The following is an 18,262-nucleotide window of genomic DNA, read 5'->3' on the forward strand; positions in this document are numbered from 1 at the left end:
ACATACACGGGGTAGAGTTCGAAAAAAAAACCTTTTTATTGAACGTACCTAGGTTTGGGGCGGGGGAGGGCCACAGGAGGGGTCAAGGGCCGAGGCGGGCGGCCCTACAGAGGGGACTGCCGCAGGCCAGGTCTTACTGGCGCGGGTCGGTCAGGACGCCGCGCTCAGCGGCAGCGCTGCCCAGGATGAAGCCCACGGCCAGGGACACGGTCTGGTCGAAGGAGCCACGCAGCTGCTCCACGTGCTGGTTCAAGGTCAGCAGCTGGTCACGCAGCGGGCCCAGGATGGACACGATGTCGCCCAGGTGCCCCAGGGTCTGCAGGAGGGCGGCGTTCAGCGACGGCGGCGCAGACTGCGGCGGCGCGTGGTCCTCCGGGCGGCCGGGCGGCGAGTCGGAGTCCTCCCGGGCGCGGCCGGGGGACGGCGGCGGTGGGGAGCCGGGGGGGCGGAAGGGCTCAGGGTCCTCGGGGCGGTCGGGTGCCGGGATGAAGGTGGAGAGCGCCGTCGGCGAGCCGGGGGCGCGGGGGTCTTCCGCAGTCTTGGGCGGGGACGGGCTGAACCTGAGCGTCCAGGCGGGGTCCGCGTCGGGGCCTCGGGCGGCGAGCAGCTGTGGGGCGCCTGGAACGTGGAGCTGGTGGTCGGGTGCGGCGCGGGGGGCGTGCCCGCCGCTCCTCCGGCGCCCTCTCCCGCCCCAGCCCCCCTCCCCAGCCCCCCTCTCTGGCTCTCGGGCCCCGGACGCGCCGCCCCTCCCCCCAGCCCGCTGCCCCCGCTCTCCAGTCTGGGGCGCTCCCGCCCCTTCCCCTCCCCCAGCCCACCTACCCGGCTCAGCGGGCACGGCGGGGGCCGGCCGGCGGCCGCGCGGAGGGCGCCCGGGCCCGGGGGAGCGGCGGCGGGCGCGTCTGCGTCCGTTGTCGCCCAGCAGCCCCATGAGCTGGCGGATCTGCGCGTCGAAGGGCCCGGGCGGCTGGCCGTGCGCGTCGCGGACCTTGTCCTTGAGGAACTTGTAGCGGCGGCGGCACTGCGCAGGGGTGCGCCGCACCTGCTGGCGGGCGAGCGCGGCCGACACGCGGCGGTAGGTGGGCAGGGCCTGGCGGCGGTCCAGCAGCAGCGCGCGCCACACGGCCGGCTGCAGCAGCGTGCCCAGCAGCAGCTCCGTCTCGCGCGCGCTCCAGGGCGTGCGCTGCGCCGAGCGCGGGGACACGGGCAACCCGGGGGACGCGGGCGACCCGGGGGACGCGGGCGCCGCCAGCGCGCCAGGCGAGGCGGGCCTCCGGGGCGGGGTCCCGGGGACGCCCCCCGCCAGCCGCGGCTCGAGGTCCGGGCTGGCAGGAGACGGCGGCGCGGGCGGAGGCGGCCGCCGGGGCCGGAGCAGCATCCCGGGGCCGGCGGGCGCGCGGGGGTTGGCTCCGAGGCCCGAGGGAGGCCGCCCACACGAGCTGGGAGGACCCTGCGCGTCCGCCGTCGGTCGGAGCGGCAGCCGGAGCCCAGCCGGGTCTACGCGGCCCTCCCACCGCTCCGCCCCGCCCCGCCCCGCCTCTCCGCGCGCCAAGTTCAATCTGACTGCTCTGGGGCCTTGGTCTCCAGGCCAGTTTTTGGACCCTTAGGCCTTAAGCGCAGGGAGCCAAGCTCTGGCCCTGCCTGCGCAGCGGGGAAGAACCCGCCCAGAAACCGTGTTTGTACTTCTTAAAGTGCTCAATTGAGGTACAAAAGAACTTGGCAACGTGCATTAGGCGCGCAGGGTTCGATTCGTCTTTACGCATGTGCCATGCCCTTTCACCGCTGCGCAGATCAAACTATGGAACATTCCAGTTCCAGAGGCTCCCTCGCGCCCCCTCCTTTTTCCTTTGGTACACCCTAGGTGTTGTTCTGAAACTAATTATATGGTGGCTCCGCCCCCACTTCCGGTGTGGTTTTAGTCTGCACTAGTGGTGGTGGTCATGCCTGCAGGCAGCTTCTTGCTGGAGCTGACAAGAACCTGGCCACTGGTCAGACTTAGTGTCGTAATTCACACACATTTCACAGAACAAAACTTCTTTCTTTATTCTGGTAACGAATGCCCACAGCTAACATAGTTAATACACAGTACTGAGCCTTACTTACCCTCTTGAGATTAGGAATAAGACAGGAATGCCCAACATTACGGCTTCTGTCCAACTTTATTCTAGAAGTCCGAGCCAGAGCAATAAGACAGGAAAAAGGAATGAGAAATGTAGAGACAGCAGAGGAAGAAGTAAAAAAAGTCACTACTTGCAAATAATACGGTTGTATATGTGGAAAGCACAAAATTACAAGCACATTATTAGAATTAATAAATGAGCTTAGCAAGGTCACTGAGTACAAAAACAAGCAAAAATCAGTCTGCTTAGTTTGGGATAATTCTAGACATGCAGGCAGGTTGCAGTGACAACATGGTCCCTGTGTTTCCCTCAGATGAACATTTTATTCCACTGTGGAACTTCGGCAAAGCTAATTAGTTAACATCGCACAGTCCTGCTGACTAAACCACAAACTTTGTTGGGTCGTACCAGGTTTCTGTCTAATGTCCTCTTTCTGTTCCAGGATCTTGTCCCGGTGCTGAGCTGCATTCAGTCGTCGTCCCCCGAGTCTCCCTTGGGCTGTGGCCGTTTCCAAATCTTCTTTTCCATACCCTCAACATTTTGAGGAAACTCAAATTATTTTGTGGCATGTCCCTCAATTTGGGTTTGTCTGGTGTCTTCTTGTGATTAGACTGGGTTCTGGGTTCTGGAAAGAGATCACCAAGGTGATGTGCCATCTTATTACGTCACGTCAGGGTGCATGGCTGTGGCATGGCTGCATCTCCCCACCGGCAGGTCACCCTCTCCCGTCCTGCCCCGCAGTGGGGGCCCATCACCAGCTCCACCACACGGGGCGGGGGTAACAAGCTGAACCTCCTGGGGCCGTGGGTGCCGGTGCTGTTTGGGTGCCTCCTGCAGTTCTTCCCATCTATGTACTCCCCCAGTTGTCTGTCTACATCAGTGCAGACACACAGGTGCTTATCCTCTTCCTGTGTCACAGCGCATCACTGTCCCACGTGGTGCTCAGGCCCCCGGCTCTGGCCCTGGGAGCCCTTCACATTCTTCTTGTCTTGTGTCCTGTGGATGTGACCTGCCGTCCATCTCCCTTCCTAGCACTCCCCAGCTCCTGGCTCGCGTGGTACTTTCCCATCCTCGCCCTGGAATCAGCCATTTTCTTTTTTGGGGGGAGAATGGTTATCTAGAAACCAAGGTTTGGGTACAGGATGCATTTGGGTACAGGGTGTCATTGCTTCTGGGTCAGTGATTCTGGGGGCAGTTTTGTTCCCCAGGGGGTATTTGGTGATGTCTGGGGGCATGGCTGGTTGTCACAACTTGGGGGGCAGTGCTGCTGGCACCTAGAGAGTAGAGACCAGAGCTGCTGCCTGGCATCCTACAGGCACGGGACGGCACCACGGCAGAGTCATCCACCCGAAAGATCAGTGGTGGTGTGACCGAAGCCTTGCAGCGGCAGCTGGGGACCTTGAGGACATGCATGCCCTGCATCTCTGTGCCCGACCACCTCCCACCGTGGGCTCTACCGTAGTTTCATTCTCTGGCGGTGGGAGGCCTGGCGCCCACGTCTCCGATTCTACCTGCCAACCCACCCACCCAGGGAGAAGCCAGCTCCCCACCAGAATGTGGTCTTCACTGCAGTTCTTTTGTGTTTGGTTCAGTTCCCCTTCAAAATCCCGTTTCCTCTGCTGCTGAGGCCTGCCCCTGCAGGTGGGAGAGGCAGTGAGGAGGTGGGGGCTGTGGGGACAGGGACGTGGCAGCTTGAACCCGTCCTGTCCCAAGAGGACCACCATGTCCTGGCAGAATCAAACAGCAGTGGAACTAACACAGCCCCGGTTGGTGGGCCTGTGGGCCGGGTGAGGGAACCCTGCTTTCTCAGGCCCAGGCCCAGCCCCAGCCCCAGCCCCAGGGAGGGGAGCGGCCCCTCGGCCACTGGTTGCTGCACAAGGACTGCCCCGAGCCCTGTATCTTGGGCTCTGCCTGGCTGCCTGGTGTCCCGCAGGCCTTCTCCACATGATGTGTGCTGGTGCCGGCCCAGGGGCTCCTGGGACTTGCTGCTGGCACACTGATCTCCAGGGAGTGGAGCCTCCCCCGGCAAGGAGCTTCGGTGTCTGCCCCCCCCCCCCCGCCATCCCCTCAACTCCCGCCCAGGGTGGGTGCTCCATTCATCGTGGGAGGGGCTGAGAAGGGGTCGGGTGGGGCCTTGCTGGGCAACTGGCTGCCAGTTCTCAGAGAAAAATGTGTTGATTTGATCCAAGCTGGCACAGTGAAGGGACATCAGTGCTTTACTTGTGTCTCAGGAGGAGTAAAAACCAGGGTTCGGTGATTCTAAGGTGGGTGAGGACCCAGATGTCTCTCCCGCCCCCGAATCAGAGCCACGTGACCACAGCAGCTCCTGCCCACAGTAACGCAACTTTACTAGCCCCTCATCTGGGTTGCAGAACTTCCCCTCCCAGGACCCTCCTGCTGGCAGAGGGCTTCGGCATTCACTGCACACCGCCTGCCCCAACGCATCCACGGAAAACTGCAGCTCACACCCAGAACTCGCATTCTGCCCTCCCTCTGTGATGTCCACCAATCCTGGACGATAGATGCATCAGGGCCCTTCCTGGGGGTGACCAAGACCCCGGGATCACCCCAGCCTTCCCCCAGTGAGGTTGAGGCGCCGCCTGGTCCAGCCCGTGGGCTCGTGGCGAGGTCTGCGCCAGGATGGGCAGGGTTTGTGGCAGAGTGGCCTCAGGGCCATGGAGCTGGGAGGCCTTGGCAGGTCAGCCATTTGGGAGATTTGCTGGGTCCTCCTCCAGAGGCGAGTATTTCCTGTGGCAGCAGAGTGAGTCTGCTTGCTCTCAGGCCTGGAGTCGTGGGGTTTCCATCCTGGGGAGCCTGGCCCTCTGCGCCCCATCCGAGGACATCGCTGTGACCCGAGCCCTTCTGGTCCCCTCTCGCCTCCACAAACACCCCTGAAGACAAGCACCCCTGAAGCTGTCTTCATCTGGCTCCAGGGGGCCACCCTGAGCCACCGAGCAGGCGCCACTTTGGAGATAAACTAAATCAGCCCCATGGAAGCCGCCTCTGTAGAAATGACTTTATTTAGAAACCTGTGCCGTGAGCGTTAGGGCAGCATGCAAAGTCGTGCTGAAGGCAGAAGCCCGGCCACTCCCCGTGGACGAAGAGTTACAGTTGGAATGTTTACTTGTGCTGGACGCTGACTTCATTTCAGGCTTTGTGACACTCTCTTTGTTGAATTTAAATTCCGAAAATGTTATGAGTTGTTTAGCAGAACATAATGCTCATATAAAAGCCTAAAAATAACAAGCCACGTTTGCATGGCCAGGAGTGTAAGCAGGACCCAGATGTCTCGAGTGAATAATACGGGAAAACATTGACATTAAAAATTCAGCGTTTCATCACAGGTAGCGGTGTTCCTAGAAATACCACTAGTTGGTTGATCTGAAGAATCACTAATTCTATAGCTCATCTTGGGTCTTGTGGCGATTTGCAACGTAAAAACGTTGGTGCCTGGGATGGCGCTGGGGGTCTGGCCTCCCTTTGTGGGGCTGTGACACACCGTCCTGGTCCCTGTGCCCCCCGCAGAGCCTTTCCTTCCCCCACAGAGCAAAGCTGACACCAGCACTTTGGAAACAGCCCTGGGGAAGAGCGAGGCACCGCTGAGGCAGCGAACTCCACTGCCTGGTCCGTCTGACGGAGCGCTGGTGGCGGCAGCCTTGGGAGCCAGGCGGGGGCGTGTGCGTCACACGCGTGGTTGTTGAAGATGGACCCCGGGCCCCCAGACAGGGCAGGGGGACACTCAGGGCCCTGGGGCTGCTGTCTGAGTCCTGCCTCCTTTGGAAGCAGAGCCTTGGCCCTGGCGTGCTTGCCCCACCGGTCCTAAGTGGGGGCAGTGGGCACGGGGGGCCACTTGGGGTCTGCCTGTGGGAGCTTGGGAGGCTGGGCTGGGACCGGGCTGGCAGGGAGAGCTGCGGGCTGGGCCAGCCCCACCTGGGACGGTGAAGACAGGGATGTCTGACAGGGAGGGAGTGTGGACCCACTGGGGGCTTGGGCCACCGGGAAGCCTCAGGGCCCTGATGGAAGGTTTCAGAACCCCTTGGAATCTGTTTGGCATGGGGGTCAGAGGTCAGTTGCTGGGCAGACACAGGCCAGACTCTCGTAAACACTGCTTCTGGAGGGCTTTGGGGGTCAGGCTGGACCACCAGAGTGCTGGGTGAAAGCTGTTTATCTGAGAAGTGTGAGTATTTGGCTCCTGAGCAGTTTACTTACTCCATTTTCATTTAAAGTTCAAATCTTTAATCTTAGATTCTAGCAGAAACCCCCTCAGCCTCCACCGTCTGTGCTCCCGGGTCTGGGTCTGCGCTCCATGCTCCCGCCCCCTTGGCGCCCCTTCTGGGCCCGCCCGGCTGCTCTCGGCGGCTGTGCAGACCCCCGGCGCACGCAGCAGACACCGGGTCCCCCAGCCCCAGCTCCGTCCATGGTTTGGGTTCTGCCCAGACCCGCGCCCTCCATCACTGGAATGTGGCTTTCATCCTCCGTAGCTTGTCCTGAATCTTCCTGCAGTGCTTCTCACTGGCCACGTGGTGGGAGCTGGCCCTGCTGTCGGCCGCGAGGGCGGAGATGTCGGCCCCGCTGAAGCGGGCGATCCTCTGTTTGAGGTAGGACTGCAGCTTGGGGTCCGGGGCAAAGGTGTAGGGGTTCTCCTGGAATGCGTGGACCTGGCTTGCCACCTTGGCTATGTTTCTGTGTCGGGAAGAAATGAGCTGTGAGTCTGCACCAGTCGTGGGCCGGTGGGCTCCCAGCTGCTCAGGCACCGTCCAGACCAGGTGCAGACTCTGAGGGGTCAGTTTTCTGCGTTTAATCACAAGGCCAAGCCTCATTTCCTGACTCAGGCCAGTTTGTCCACCCCGCCACCCTCCGTCTCTCTGTCCATCCATCCATCCATCCGTCTGTCCATCCACACACTCTTCATCCCACAACACTGAAAATTTACTGTCAGTGCTAGAAGTCTCCAGTGGATAAACTATTGGGGGAGCACAGAGGAGGCGGGTGGGGGGGGACGCGGGGTGACTCCAGGAGTGAGTTCCGTGATCGCACATTTTACCGCAGCTCCGCGTTCAGTGACCTGACAGGGCAGCTCTCAAGCTGCCGCTGGGGCCGTGTTGACACCCTGGGGGCGGGCCACGCCGTGAACCAGCCCCTTCCCTCCCGAGAGCTGGAGGTTAGGCAGCGAGCAGCACACCACTGGGTGTCGTCCAAGAAAACAGGCCTCAGAATGGAGGCCTTGGTTCTGCCCGGGGAGGCCACGGACTCTGCAGACAGGTGTTCCCATCCTGATTCTGGATGAAGAAACAGTTTGTCCCATACCAACACTTGTTGTTAACGAAAAGACAGGGTGTCCACACGTGCACACGTGAACTGAGTTGGGGAGGGCAGCCCTTCGCTCCCAGCCCAGGCCCTCTGTGGACGGGGCGTTCCCTTTCATCCTTGGCCTCCGTTTTGCTGACAGGGGTTTTCCGACCTCCTGCAATGAGTGCGTGTCGTGGTCTCTCTTAAATCCTGTTGTTAAATTGGTGACTGAACGGGGTCTTGCTAGCGGCAGGTTGGAACCACTGGGCTCCAGGTCCCCTGGGCTGTGCTCGCTCTCGGCCCTGAGGAGGCCTGGCCGCCTCCACCTGACGGCCCGTGTGGGCGATGAGGAGGGCGAGTGGGGTGAGAGGCTGTGGGGCGAGGGTCTCCCTGGGGACGGGCTGGCCCTGTCCTGAGAGGCACTGCCGGCCTGAGGGCTCCTGGGAGAGGCCTGCGGGTGGTGGGGCGTGGCAGGGCACGCCCCTACCTGTGCCTTCTGAGGCCGAAATGAGCGAGGGAGTCTTAAATCCCTAGTGGGGCCGCGGTGGTGGTTCTCGCGAACAGCCACCAGCCTGCTCCTCCCAGGTGGGTCCCCAGGTGTGCTGGGCAGGTGAACGGACAGCTCTGGGGAGAGGGGCCCAAGGGGGGACAGCAGAGGCAGGGAGAGAGGGAAGATGTGGCATCTGGGGGTCAGGAAAGTGGTCGCACAGACGTGGGATTCAGGTGCCTGGATCTCTCAACAGGAAGGGAGGTCACGGTGACCTTGGGGCAGTGGTTGGGACCAGGGGTGCCTGAAGTCTGGGAAATGTTGACTCCGTGTTTGTGGAGAAAGGTGGCCGGGGGCCACCTGGGCGAGAGGGTGAGGCGGCCTGGGCGGGGGGGGGGGACTGAGTCAGGTGTGGGTAGCCAAGGCCTCAGAGGAGCAGGAGAGGTGGGGGAGGCGCCTCACCTGAGCTTGCCCCACCTGTGGGCCCCGTTGGTCATGGTGAAGCCCCCTGTCTCCAGCTGCTGGATGTGCATGGCCAGGAGGTGGGCTGAGGGCAGGGTAGGCTGGGCCCGGAAGCGACGTCCTTCCATCAGACACAGGCTGTCACTCTTCAGGAAGACCTGGGGGCCCAGCCAGGGGCATGGGCGATGGGGATGGGCAAGAGGTCAGCCCAGGGAGCCCAGCAGGGGTCGGCTCGGCCCGGCCAATCCTGGTTGGCACCTGTATTCCCACCGCATGGGCTGCAGCGCCCTGATCCTTGTCCACTCCACATGCACCTTGGGCCATTGGATCGGGACAGAAAGTCCAGGTGTCCGAAGCTTGCAGACGCAAAAGGCCGCTGACACCCATCAGAAAGTGCACTTCCCACCACTGAAGAGGCAAATCCCTTCCCTGACTTATTCTCCAGGCTCCAGAAAAGAGCCCGATGACCCCACTGCCCAAATTAGACAGAGACCTGGGCTGGCCAGCGGCAGGGGCCCCCGTGTCTGGTGTCAACTGGGGACACACACCAGTCCTGCCCCCGGCAGGGAGGTGTGCCTGGGCCTGCCTGGCGCCGGGCCGGGCTGCTCCGGCCACCTCACTTTGGGAAATGCCCCATCCTCCAAACAGCATTTCCTCATTTATGGTCCCATGAGGTGGCCCGAGGCAGGTGGGTCAGCGGAGCTCAGGCCCGGCCTCAAGTCACCTGTACCCTGTGCAGGAAGCCAGCAACCCAGCAGGCAAGGCTCCTGGAGCTTCCAAGGCCGTGCACAATTATGAGGGTGCCAGAAGGTGGGCGCCCCCGCCCCCGGGTGCAGAGCACCCAAGACCCCTGTGGTTGAAAGTCACCAGAAGCTCCTGCAAAGCACTGGTACCTCCACGGCCTTCAGCTCCTCCATGACCTCGGCTATCTTGGCAGGTAAAATCCTCCAGGCCTGAAACGGAAGCACAGGTGAGACCCCACGGCCGCAGCGCTGCCCACTGCACGGGCTCAGCCCTCGGGGACTCACAGGGCACTGCCGCACGGCCGGGTGCTCCAGGCCGCCCAGGATCTGCATGGCTGTTGCGAAGTTCCTCTGCTCGTAGCAGGATTTTGCAATCAGCAAAAACTTGGAGAGCAAATTCACCTGCAGCTGAAACCAGAGAATGGGCTGCTCAGCGACCTCCTGTCGAAGACGGGGGACCAGGGCACAGAGCCTGCGCGGGCGCAGGACGGCCAGGGAGGTGGGCAAGAGGCCCAGGGAACAAGAAAACGCAAAGGCGGGAAGAGAAGTCAAGCCCCCTTCTCTCCCAGGACAGAGCCCTGCTCCAGGAGCAAGACTGCGGGGGGACCAGGAGGGGCACCCAGCTCAGGAAGGCAGAGGCCGCTGCAGGACAGGGTTCCCACACTGGGCCGGGGGTCTGGCCCCACTCGCTCCCAGTGCTCCCTCGGGGTTTGCTGGTCAGCAGGGCAGTTCACCGGATTAGACAGGAACACCCCCCCAAAACCCCCGCTGCCCCCAATAGGGACTCTCCTTCCCGACAGGTTGTGCCCCTCAGCAGACCTGATGGGCTGAGTTCACGGCTCTACAGTTAGCGCTTGAATTCCACACAATTCGCGAGACTTCTGGAAGATTCTGGAGAACTCAGCTGACCCCTACTTCAGAGCTGCCTCAGCCCGTACTGTCGCCATGACTAGGGCCATCCGTCAGGTAGGAGCATTGCCCACGGTCCCATCAGACGCCCGTCTGTGGACTTGATCCTTCTCTGCAGGGATTCTGGTTGGTCTAGGTCACAGGATGGGCCCTGGGGGTCATTTGCCACCGTGGCTTCCCAGCTGTCTGGCTTGAGTGCCTCTTAAAGGATCTTGAGAAGCATTTACTCACTCCTACTTAAGTTGGCATCTCATTTTTCTTTTGTAGGTTTAAAGGGATGCGAAGTATGTAGTTTGCAGCACGTTCCAACAGACCACTCCCCCAGCGTAGAGTGAGCCCCTGGTGGAATCACGCTGTGTTCCTCCTCTAGAGACCGGTTACTCCACGCAGCCCCCGCTCACCATGCCGTGGGGTGTGGCGCGACCTGGCTCCTCTCTGGGCTGAGGGGTGTTAGCTGCGTGCACGTGCTCGTGTGTGTCCAGTGCCTGTCGATGGACGGACACCCGGGCTGCTGCTTTGTCTTGGCCGCTGGGCCCGTCCCTGAAGGCTGCCTGATGGAGTCAGGGCCCCGTTTTTCTCTCGGTCCCACCAGTACTCATCTCAGGACACTCTTCTGGAAGGTGAGAAACTTCACACTGTTTCTTCTTGACCTCGCGTTCCCACCGTTCCTCGCAGGATGTGATATGAGCGGCGTGCACCGTCATCACTGAGGGTTTTATTAACACTCCCATTACATTCTCTGGCTCAAATTGTGAATTTTAACAGCTTTCTGAGACTGGAGTTTACAAACGTAGATGCCAGTCTCCCAGGGCGCCCTGACATCACCGTGAACACAGGCAGCACAGGGAGCACGTGGCCATTGGACGCGGCCAGTGCCCCTGCTGAGACACCCGCCCTCGCAGCTTCACTGGGAGCTCCTGGCTGCTCCCCTCCGTCCAGTGTCAGGGTGGGCGTTGCTTTTTCGCATCTTGCGCTCTCAGGGACGTGGGACTCGGTCACACAACACAGTTTTGTCACAGCGCCGGCTCCGCCTGCCCTCCCGCTGGTGCCTACCGGTTAAGTCTGGAGATGGGCTTTGTCCTGCTGACTGCACAGGTCTGGGGATACCAACTGCCCCTTTGTGGTGGCCCATGGGCAGGGCAGCTGTGACTCAGACACCGGAGCTCAGGTCAGTTCCCGTCCCCTGGGAAGTCTTTGCGAAGCCCACCCACACAGGCCTCTGAGAATTCCCTGATCTGGGGAAACTGCATTTCAATGTCACTCAGGATACTCAAAACATCATGGATTAGAACAGACCGGGGTGGGGGGGTGTCCTGGCAGAATTGGGCATGGCCAATCTGTGAGCTAATAAACCCCTAAAATTAGAAACCCCCCCAAAAAGGCGAGAGAGCAGGGGTTTGGGGGACACACAGGAACCCGGAAAAGGAGAGGCTCTCAGTGCCGGCCGGACACATCCTGGCTTCACCATCTGATGGGGAGGTGGCGGCCTCGGTGGGCTCTGGGGCAGCTCCTGGGGCAGAGCAGTGGTGCCCCCTCGAGCGCCCCCCTGGTGCACTCAGCCCACCGCAGGGGTTGCAGTGGGGGGCTCACGCCTGGGGAGCCGATTATTTGGGCCCAGGAGGCAGTGGGCATTCACCCACGGGGGGGCCACGTGACAGCAGGGGCCCCATGGGCCTCATACTCATTCCTCCGCGTGTCACTGGACGCCTCACAAGGGCAGGGACACAGTGACCGCCACCTGGGCAGGGAACTGACCTCAGGTGGGAGGCCTTGGCAGCAGGTTGCTCACTGGGCAGACTTTGGAGGGGCTCTGTCTCCCTGGCTTCTCCTGAGTGGATGGGACTTGAGGGGGCGCTGGCCTTCAGGTGGGTGGCAGCTCCTCTTGGGCAGCCCGGGGCCTGCCTGAAGCAGGTAGGTGGGTCCAGGCTGGGCCCGTGGGGCCCAGGAGAGTCAGCCTGGGTCCTGGAGCCAGACCTCGACTGGGCTGCTGACCAGTGTTCCATTCGTTCCACAAACTGGCAGAGGACACACCAGTGCGTGTGCTGATGAGCCCGCGAGCTCAGGCCAGTGGGGCAGTCGGAAATCGCAGTTCCCAGCCCTGGGTCATGACTGAGGCAGGAGCTGGGGGGCGCCCGGGGGCTGTGCTCTGGGTGGATTCTGGGTGTGGTGGGGCCGCTGTGGGTGAGTGGCACTGTGCTGGGGACTGTGAGAGGGACCGTGTGTGTGAGCAACTGGGCCGTGAAGGGCTGGGAGCGACAGACACCATGCCTGTGTGAGGTCCACCTCATGGTGACGGGCCTGGGCAGGCCCGGAGCCCCGAAGCACCCCCAGCAGAGGGGCCCCCTTTGCCAGTAGGGTCTACGGGCTCGCAGAGAGGGGCCCTCGCTGCAGGTGGATCCCGGCCCTGCACTGGCACTGACCTTGGAGGCGTGGCTGGTCACGATCTCTGCGGCCACCCACGTGCTGACGTCGTCTGCGCTTCTTAAAAGCTGCAACAGGTACTTGTCCTGGACGTAACTGGGCAGAAATAGGCTGCAGGCTTTGGCTGACAGAGACTCGGAGGAACAGGCTCTGGGAGAGACACATCGCCTGTCACAGCTGGAGCATGGGCTGGAGCATGGGGTGGAGCGTGGGCTGCAGCGTGGGGTGGAGCGTGGGGTGGAGCGTGGGCTGGAGCGTGGGCTGCAGCGTGGGGTGGAGCGTGGGGTGGAGCGTGGGCTGGAGCATGGGGTGGCCCTTGGGGCCCAGGCAGCCGTTGGGATGGGCCCTGCATTGGGGGGGTCGGGCTTCAAGGTGGAGCCCCACGAGGCGTCCCCCTTCGGCCAAGAGTGTCCCCCTTCGGCCAAGAGTGTCCAGGAGACACTTGGGTGAAGCCCCCAAGACCCTCCGGCCAACTCCGCGTCGGGGTTTGTCGGATGCCCGCGGCGGACACTCACTTTGGGACGGCTGCACTTTTGTCTGTGACGCCCAGGGCCCGTGAGTTTAGGAAGTGGACGGGATGGCACTTTTGAAACAGCTCCTGTGGAGACAAGGACACAGATCCGACAGCACGCAGGGCCGGGGCATTTCTGCAGTCAGGCTGGGTCCCCCGGACTCCGTACCGGCCCAGTGACAGCAGGTGGGGTCACCGAGTCCCTGTCACTGCTGTCACCTGCCAAGTGACGGGGCCCAGGATGGCAGAGGGTCCCCACCTGCTGCAGCAGCGTCAGCTGGCTGAAGAGCTGATGGGTGCTGTACTCGGTCAGGAAGTAGGGCCCCTTCTCGCTGGCCTTGGCGTAGGGGCCGCACAAGTCCTCAAAGAAGCAGGGCTTGGGCAGGGCGGACGCGATGCTGTACTGGCGCTCCTTGTGGTGAGGCAGCGCCAGCCCGTTGCCCCGGGACAGCCTCCAGGGGAAGCTCTGCAGGGCAGGAGGTGCAGGTCTGCGGACGCCCCTCCAGGTGGGGGACCCCAGGCCCCGGACCTCTCAGACCGGCCCAGCTAGAGCCACAGGGCAGTCCTTCCTGCCTGCAGCGGGTCCCGGGAAAGAGCTGCTGAAGTTTGGAGCTGTCTGCACGTATTATGGTGAGGTCCCTTCAGACCCCACCCCTATCCCAGGCCTTTTCCTGACCCAGACCTTGGCTGGAGGTTCAGGGAGGTGAGGTCTGAGACCCTGGCCAGCCCTCTGCTGTCCTTGTCCAGGGCCTGGGGTGGGGAGTGCCAGCCCCACAGGGCTGGTGCCCAGGAGGGGCCACAGGGGGAGTGTGTACATGTATGAACACACGAGCACAGGTGTGCGTGCATGCCCCACGCTGGGCTCAGAAGCAACACCCGCCTGCCCTGGATGCCCCATCAGGAAAGGCCGCACCTTCCGGGAGATGCCGTCCTCCGAGAGCCTCTTACAGAGGGCGTTGAGGGGCCTGGTGTCCTCCTCCACCTCCTTGGGGTCCTCCAGGTCTGTGCCACGTGGGGCGCCCTCGGCCCGGCGCTCAGTGCCTGCCTCCAGGAGGCCCAGCAGGTGTTCTGCAGAGCTGTCCAGGGGCAGGATCTGGGCAGAAGCACATGGGGGTCGCCTGCGGTCTCCTAGAGTGTGCGGCCCCCACTCACAGGGCCCCACCCTTGGGGGTGCCAGCCGCCCAGGGCACCTGGGAGGAGATGAAGTCCTGGAGCCTCCCCAGGAGGCCCGCGTTCCTGGTGAAGTCCACGGCATAGCAGTCTTCCAGCCAGGCCTGCAGCAGGCAGAAGCTCCTCTTGTAGATCTTGGTGAAGGTAGACGTGGGGTCCTGGTGGGCCCTGGAGGCAGATGGGGGAGGCCTGAGCCACTGACGGGCCCCTGCCAGTACCACCGTGAGGGCCTAGCACGGGCTGGCACCTCCCCGGGGTCACACCACCAAGCTGTGGGGAGTGGAGAGGACAGGTAGGGGGTAGGCAGAGGGCAGGTGTGGGGTCTGAACGTGTCTGTCTTCAAGGGGCACTTTAGGCCCACCTCACCCCACCTGGGGGCAGAGGCTGCCTTAGGGTCGGGGGTGATGACAGGCCAGCTTGGAGAGAGCGGGTCCAGGCACTGCCCGCCCCCTCTTCCCTCACTGACCCTGCCCGCCGGCTGTGCGCGCCATGGCAAAGGGAGGCCGAGGCCCGTGGGATGTCCCCACCCCTGCTTGGCTGCCCTCCCCTCCTCAGCCGACGGCCCAGTGCACACCCACCTTCCCACCTGTCCCTGGCCGCCGTCTCCTCCTGTCACTGGTGACCCCCCTCTCTGTGGCCCATCTGCACCCCCCGCCTTCTGTGCCCTCGTGCCCCTCGGGGCGCTGGCCGTACCTGGACAGAGTGCCACGGATGCGGTCGAGGAGGAAGTGCAGGAAGTCCTGAGGCGCGCAGAAGTAGCGGAAGGTGTACAGAAACTGCTGCACGTAGCCCTCCAGGAAGGCGTCGCTGGGGCGGAGGGGCAGTCAGGCTGCCGCCCGGGGTTCCGGGCGGGTGCGCGCACGCGTGTGTGAGTGTGAGCCCCGTGCTGGGAGGGTGGCGGGCAGGAGCCCCGCTCAGAAGTGAAAGGGGGAGTTACTGATCACATTAGAGATCCCCAATTACTTCCAGCATGAGGACTTTCTCAACATCAGTTTTTAAGGCCCCCACTGTATCTTCTAGAAACAACTAATTCAGAAAGTCACGGAGCACATGCAGCCCCAGCCCCAGCCAGAAGTCGCTGAGTTAGGAAAGAGGCAGGTGAGGGCCCTTGAGGAGCGTCCTCCACATCAGGTGCCCCGGGGAGCCAGGGGCTGGGGGAGTGAGAAGGAGGCGGGGGGCCCAGGAATGCGGGAGTGAGGCACTGGTCAGCCAGGGCCTCTGTGCAGGGACGCTGTGCCCAGGCTCAGGCCAGCACCCTGTGGAGGGGGCGCCACGGGGTCTGCAGGGATGAGCCCCTCCCCTCAGGAGAGATGCTGTGCTCACACACGGTCCACATCTCTCTCACACACACACACACACACACACACACACACACACACGGTCCACATCACACACACACACACACACACACGGTCCACATCACACACACACACACACACACACACGGTCCACATCACACACACACACACACACACACACACACACACACACACACACTCACACACACACGTCTCCCGGAACAGGTCTGAGGGGCAGCCTGGAGCCCCAGCCAGCTTGAAGCCTTCATCAGAGCCAGGAGCAGCCCACCCTGGGAGAACAGGCTTGGGGAAGAGGCAGCTGACCTGGCAGGGCCTCCCTGCTCCCCACTGACTGCTGAGAGCCATTTCTGGGGTCACCACAGCCTCCAACTCAAAGAAGACCCTGGTCATTCAAAGTGGTGTCTCGAGTCCCTAAAAGTGAAGACGGGGGCAAGGCCTCCACTGCCATCTGGGAGGAGGGCTGTATCCAAACTTGATGGGGCGCAGGACGGGGTCAGACCCCCAGCCCGAGAACCAGGTGGAGCTGGCAGTGCGGACGGAGGGGTGGTGGGGCTGGGGTGGCCCCGGGGCCCCTGTGGCCCTGGATGTGAGTGGCCTGGCCTCCCTGCTGCATTATTAATCGGAGTCCCAGAGCCTAAGCCGTGCTCATGCCCCGAAGAGCTGCCAAGAGCTGGCGGGTCCGACCTCACTGCTGCCCCTGGGGAGCTGACTGTTAATTATGGGGTGTCTGACTTAGGAGAGCAGGTGAGATCCAGCCATCTCTGAGGCTCCGGGGTGTGTTTGAATTTAGAAGCCCACCGGACTGTTGATCATGGGAGGCCGTGTTCCCAGGTTTTCCTCCAAAGCTCCCCTGCACACCTGAGACCCAGACGCTCAGGTCCACAGGTGCGGGTCCTGCAGGGCCCAAGACCCTGAGGCCACTCAGCCAGCAGCCCAGCAAAGGAGGCCAGCGGGAGCCAGCTCGAGGCAACGGAAAGGTCTGATGGAAGCTTTCTAAAGTGAAAACCAGTGCGAAGCCTCCCAGACAGGGTGGGCGAGACCCCCCCACCCCCACCCCGAGGGCCCGTGTCTTCCCTCCTCCCCTGGAGTCGGGGCCGGGCCCGGGCTGCACCTGGAGTAGAGGTAAGCCATGAGCCCCAGCGGCGTGCCCGCCTGCAGGACGCGGGCCTTCCTCTGCCGGCCGCTGCGGGGCTGCCTGCTGACGTTGTAGAAGATGAGGGACGAGGACTCGTCCAGGGGGCTGAAGTCCAGCGTGTCGCAGTGGGCGGCCGCGATGTTCACAATCACCGGGAGGGCGCAGGGCTCCAGGCCCCACCGCTCCGCGTACATGACCTGGGGCAGCGAGTCCCCACCGTCTGCTCGGCCTGCTGCCCAGTCACCCTGCCCCAGGCCTGGGGGTTTAACAGACGGAGCCCGTGAGCACCAGGCCTCTGGAGGGAGGGGAGCAGATGTGGGGGACTTGCCTGGAGGTACTTCTTGACCAGCCCGAGGAATTGCACCTTGGACCTCATTTCCTCCAGCTGCCCTCTCAGTTTGGACAACATGGTCTTCACCTCGGAGCCTGGGGCAGGGCAGAGCTGACATCAGCGGCCTGCCCCCGGGGCCCCAGGGCGTGGCCCGAGCTCCGCGGTCCAGAGAGGCTACCTTTGTTCCTCTTCTCCTTCTGCAGGAGCTTCTGGTAGAACTTGAGTGTCTTCCGGAAGTTTCTCTTCTCGATCATGAGCTGCTGCTCCAGCTCCTGGTGAAGAAAGAGCCATGAGCCCAGGGCACCTCCCACCAGCCGTACGGCTGCAGGGACATAGGGGGTAGCACGTGTCCCGAGGCGGGTGTTCAGCTGAGGGGGGCGGAACGGCAGCCGGACGAGTCAGCAGACAGCTCAGTAAACAGGAAGGAAGCAGTTTCCATCGACCACTCAAAAAATGAGGCCAAAATGTGGGGCAACTGGCTGACCCCCATCCTTTACTAACCAGCCCGCAGGCTGCCCAGGAGGGGAGACAGGCAGAGCCGGAGGGCACGTCCACAGCTGCGGCCGGGCCTGGCCCTGGAGGGCCTGCCTGGAGAGCTCCCCAGACACCATGTCCATGGCTGGAGGGGGACCTGGGCCCACGTCTCCTGCGGCCCCCCTGGTTCTGGGGGTGGATGATGGGGGTCCTTGGGGCGCGTCCGCGTGGCAAGCAGTGACTGTCCCCAAGGGCATGTGTGGCCCTGCAAGGCCTCTCTGTGGCCCCAGGGACACCCACAGAGCCCCCCACCCCTTGCTCAACAGCCACCCCCCGGGAACCCCGTGTGGTGCAGCCATGAGCCTCAGGCCAGGGGGCCTCCCAGAGCTTCTCTGTGAGCTAGGCCTCCCTGCTTAGGAGATGAAGCTTGAACACACCCAGCAGTGTAGACCCTTGATGCACCAAAACAGCCCCACCCCTGGGGCCCACCATGCAGACCCCCCAAGCCCCTGCTGTCCAAACGAGGCTTCCAGCCAGAGTCCAGAGACCCAAAGACACTGGGGGCTTCAGCCAGGCCACGTCTCTGTGAGGGAAGTGGGACCAAGACCTCCAGGCTGTGGGCCCCTGGGGTCTGCATTGAGCACCCCGTGGCGGGAGGGGTCCCAGCTCCTTCCTGGAGAATCTGAATGTGCTCCCCTCACATGGGGCGGGGGAAGCCCCAGGGCCTGTTCCCTTCAAGGAGAGAGCAGCCTTGCCCAACTGCCCCTAGGGAGGAACCTGCGGTTCTGGAGCAGGAGGGGGCTCTGGGAAACCTTAAGGGTCCCTGTGAGCTGGGCCCTGAGTTCCAGTGGGTCTTCAGCTGGGACCGTGAGGTTCCTGCAGGAAGCTGCTGTG

The 18,262-nt window shown here is 62.8% G+C and overlaps 2 protein-coding genes across 4 annotated transcripts in view; both read right to left on the reverse strand.

The window, feature by feature from the left end:
* UTF1 (undifferentiated embryonic cell transcription factor 1) lies at positions 1 to 1,528 on the reverse strand. The gene is made up of 2 exons (XM_074374459.1): positions 820 to 1,528; positions 1 to 618 (listed from the first exon to the last, which is right to left on the reverse strand). The coding sequence occupies exons 1-2, from the start codon at positions 1,373 to 1,375 to the stop codon at positions 134 to 136; spliced, it is 1,041 nt and encodes a 346-aa protein (XP_074230560.1). The 5' UTR covers positions 1,376 to 1,528; the 3' UTR covers positions 1 to 133.
* Positions 1,529 to 5,121: 3,593 nt separating this feature from the next.
* KNDC1 (kinase non-catalytic C-lobe domain containing 1) overlaps positions 5,122 to 18,262 on the reverse strand; it is a 54,415-nt gene continuing 41,274 nt past the window's right edge. For 2 of the 3 annotated variants that reach the window (XM_074373329.1, XM_074373327.1), the window contains 13 exons: positions 17,073 to 17,166; positions 16,892 to 16,989; positions 16,540 to 16,760; positions 14,803 to 14,916; positions 14,130 to 14,277; positions 13,853 to 14,032; positions 13,199 to 13,405; positions 12,944 to 13,026; positions 12,428 to 12,578; positions 9,384 to 9,506; positions 9,249 to 9,308; positions 8,356 to 8,513; positions 5,122 to 6,800 (listed from right to left, as the gene is read on the reverse strand). In XM_074373329.1, the coding sequence (XP_074229430.1) occupies positions 6,569 to 6,800; positions 8,356 to 8,513; positions 9,249 to 9,308; positions 9,384 to 9,506; positions 12,428 to 12,578; positions 12,944 to 13,026; positions 13,199 to 13,405; positions 13,853 to 14,032; positions 14,130 to 14,277; positions 14,803 to 14,916; positions 16,540 to 16,760; positions 16,892 to 16,989; positions 17,073 to 17,166 (1,869 nt within the window). In that variant the 3' untranslated portion in view covers positions 5,122 to 6,568. The remainder of the gene's footprint in view (positions 6,801 to 8,355; positions 8,514 to 9,248; positions 9,309 to 9,383; positions 9,507 to 12,427; positions 12,579 to 12,943; positions 13,027 to 13,198; positions 13,406 to 13,852; positions 14,033 to 14,129; positions 14,278 to 14,802; positions 14,917 to 16,539; positions 16,761 to 16,891; positions 16,990 to 17,072; positions 17,167 to 18,262) is intronic. The other variant, XM_074373328.1, reaches the window with a different exon arrangement.

The sequence above is a fragment of the Camelus bactrianus genome, chromosome 11 (genome assembly GCF_048773025.1).
Source record: "Camelus bactrianus isolate YW-2024 breed Bactrian camel chromosome 11, ASM4877302v1, whole genome shotgun sequence".
In the NCBI taxonomy this organism is placed as follows: Eukaryota; Metazoa; Chordata; class Mammalia; order Artiodactyla; family Camelidae; genus Camelus; species Camelus bactrianus.

What these genes read in the sequence shown, in the direction of transcription:
- UTF1 (XM_074374459.1), bottom strand. Translation starts at nt 1,375, where the DNA reads ATGCTGCTCCGGCCCCGGCGGCCGCCTCCGCCCGCGCCGCCGTCTCCT. An exon ending in CGCCGTGCCCGCTGAGCCGG is followed by an intron (nt 619 to 819) that starts GTAGGTGGGCTG and finishes TCCACGTTCCAG; the next exon opens with GCGCCCCACAGCTGCTCGCC.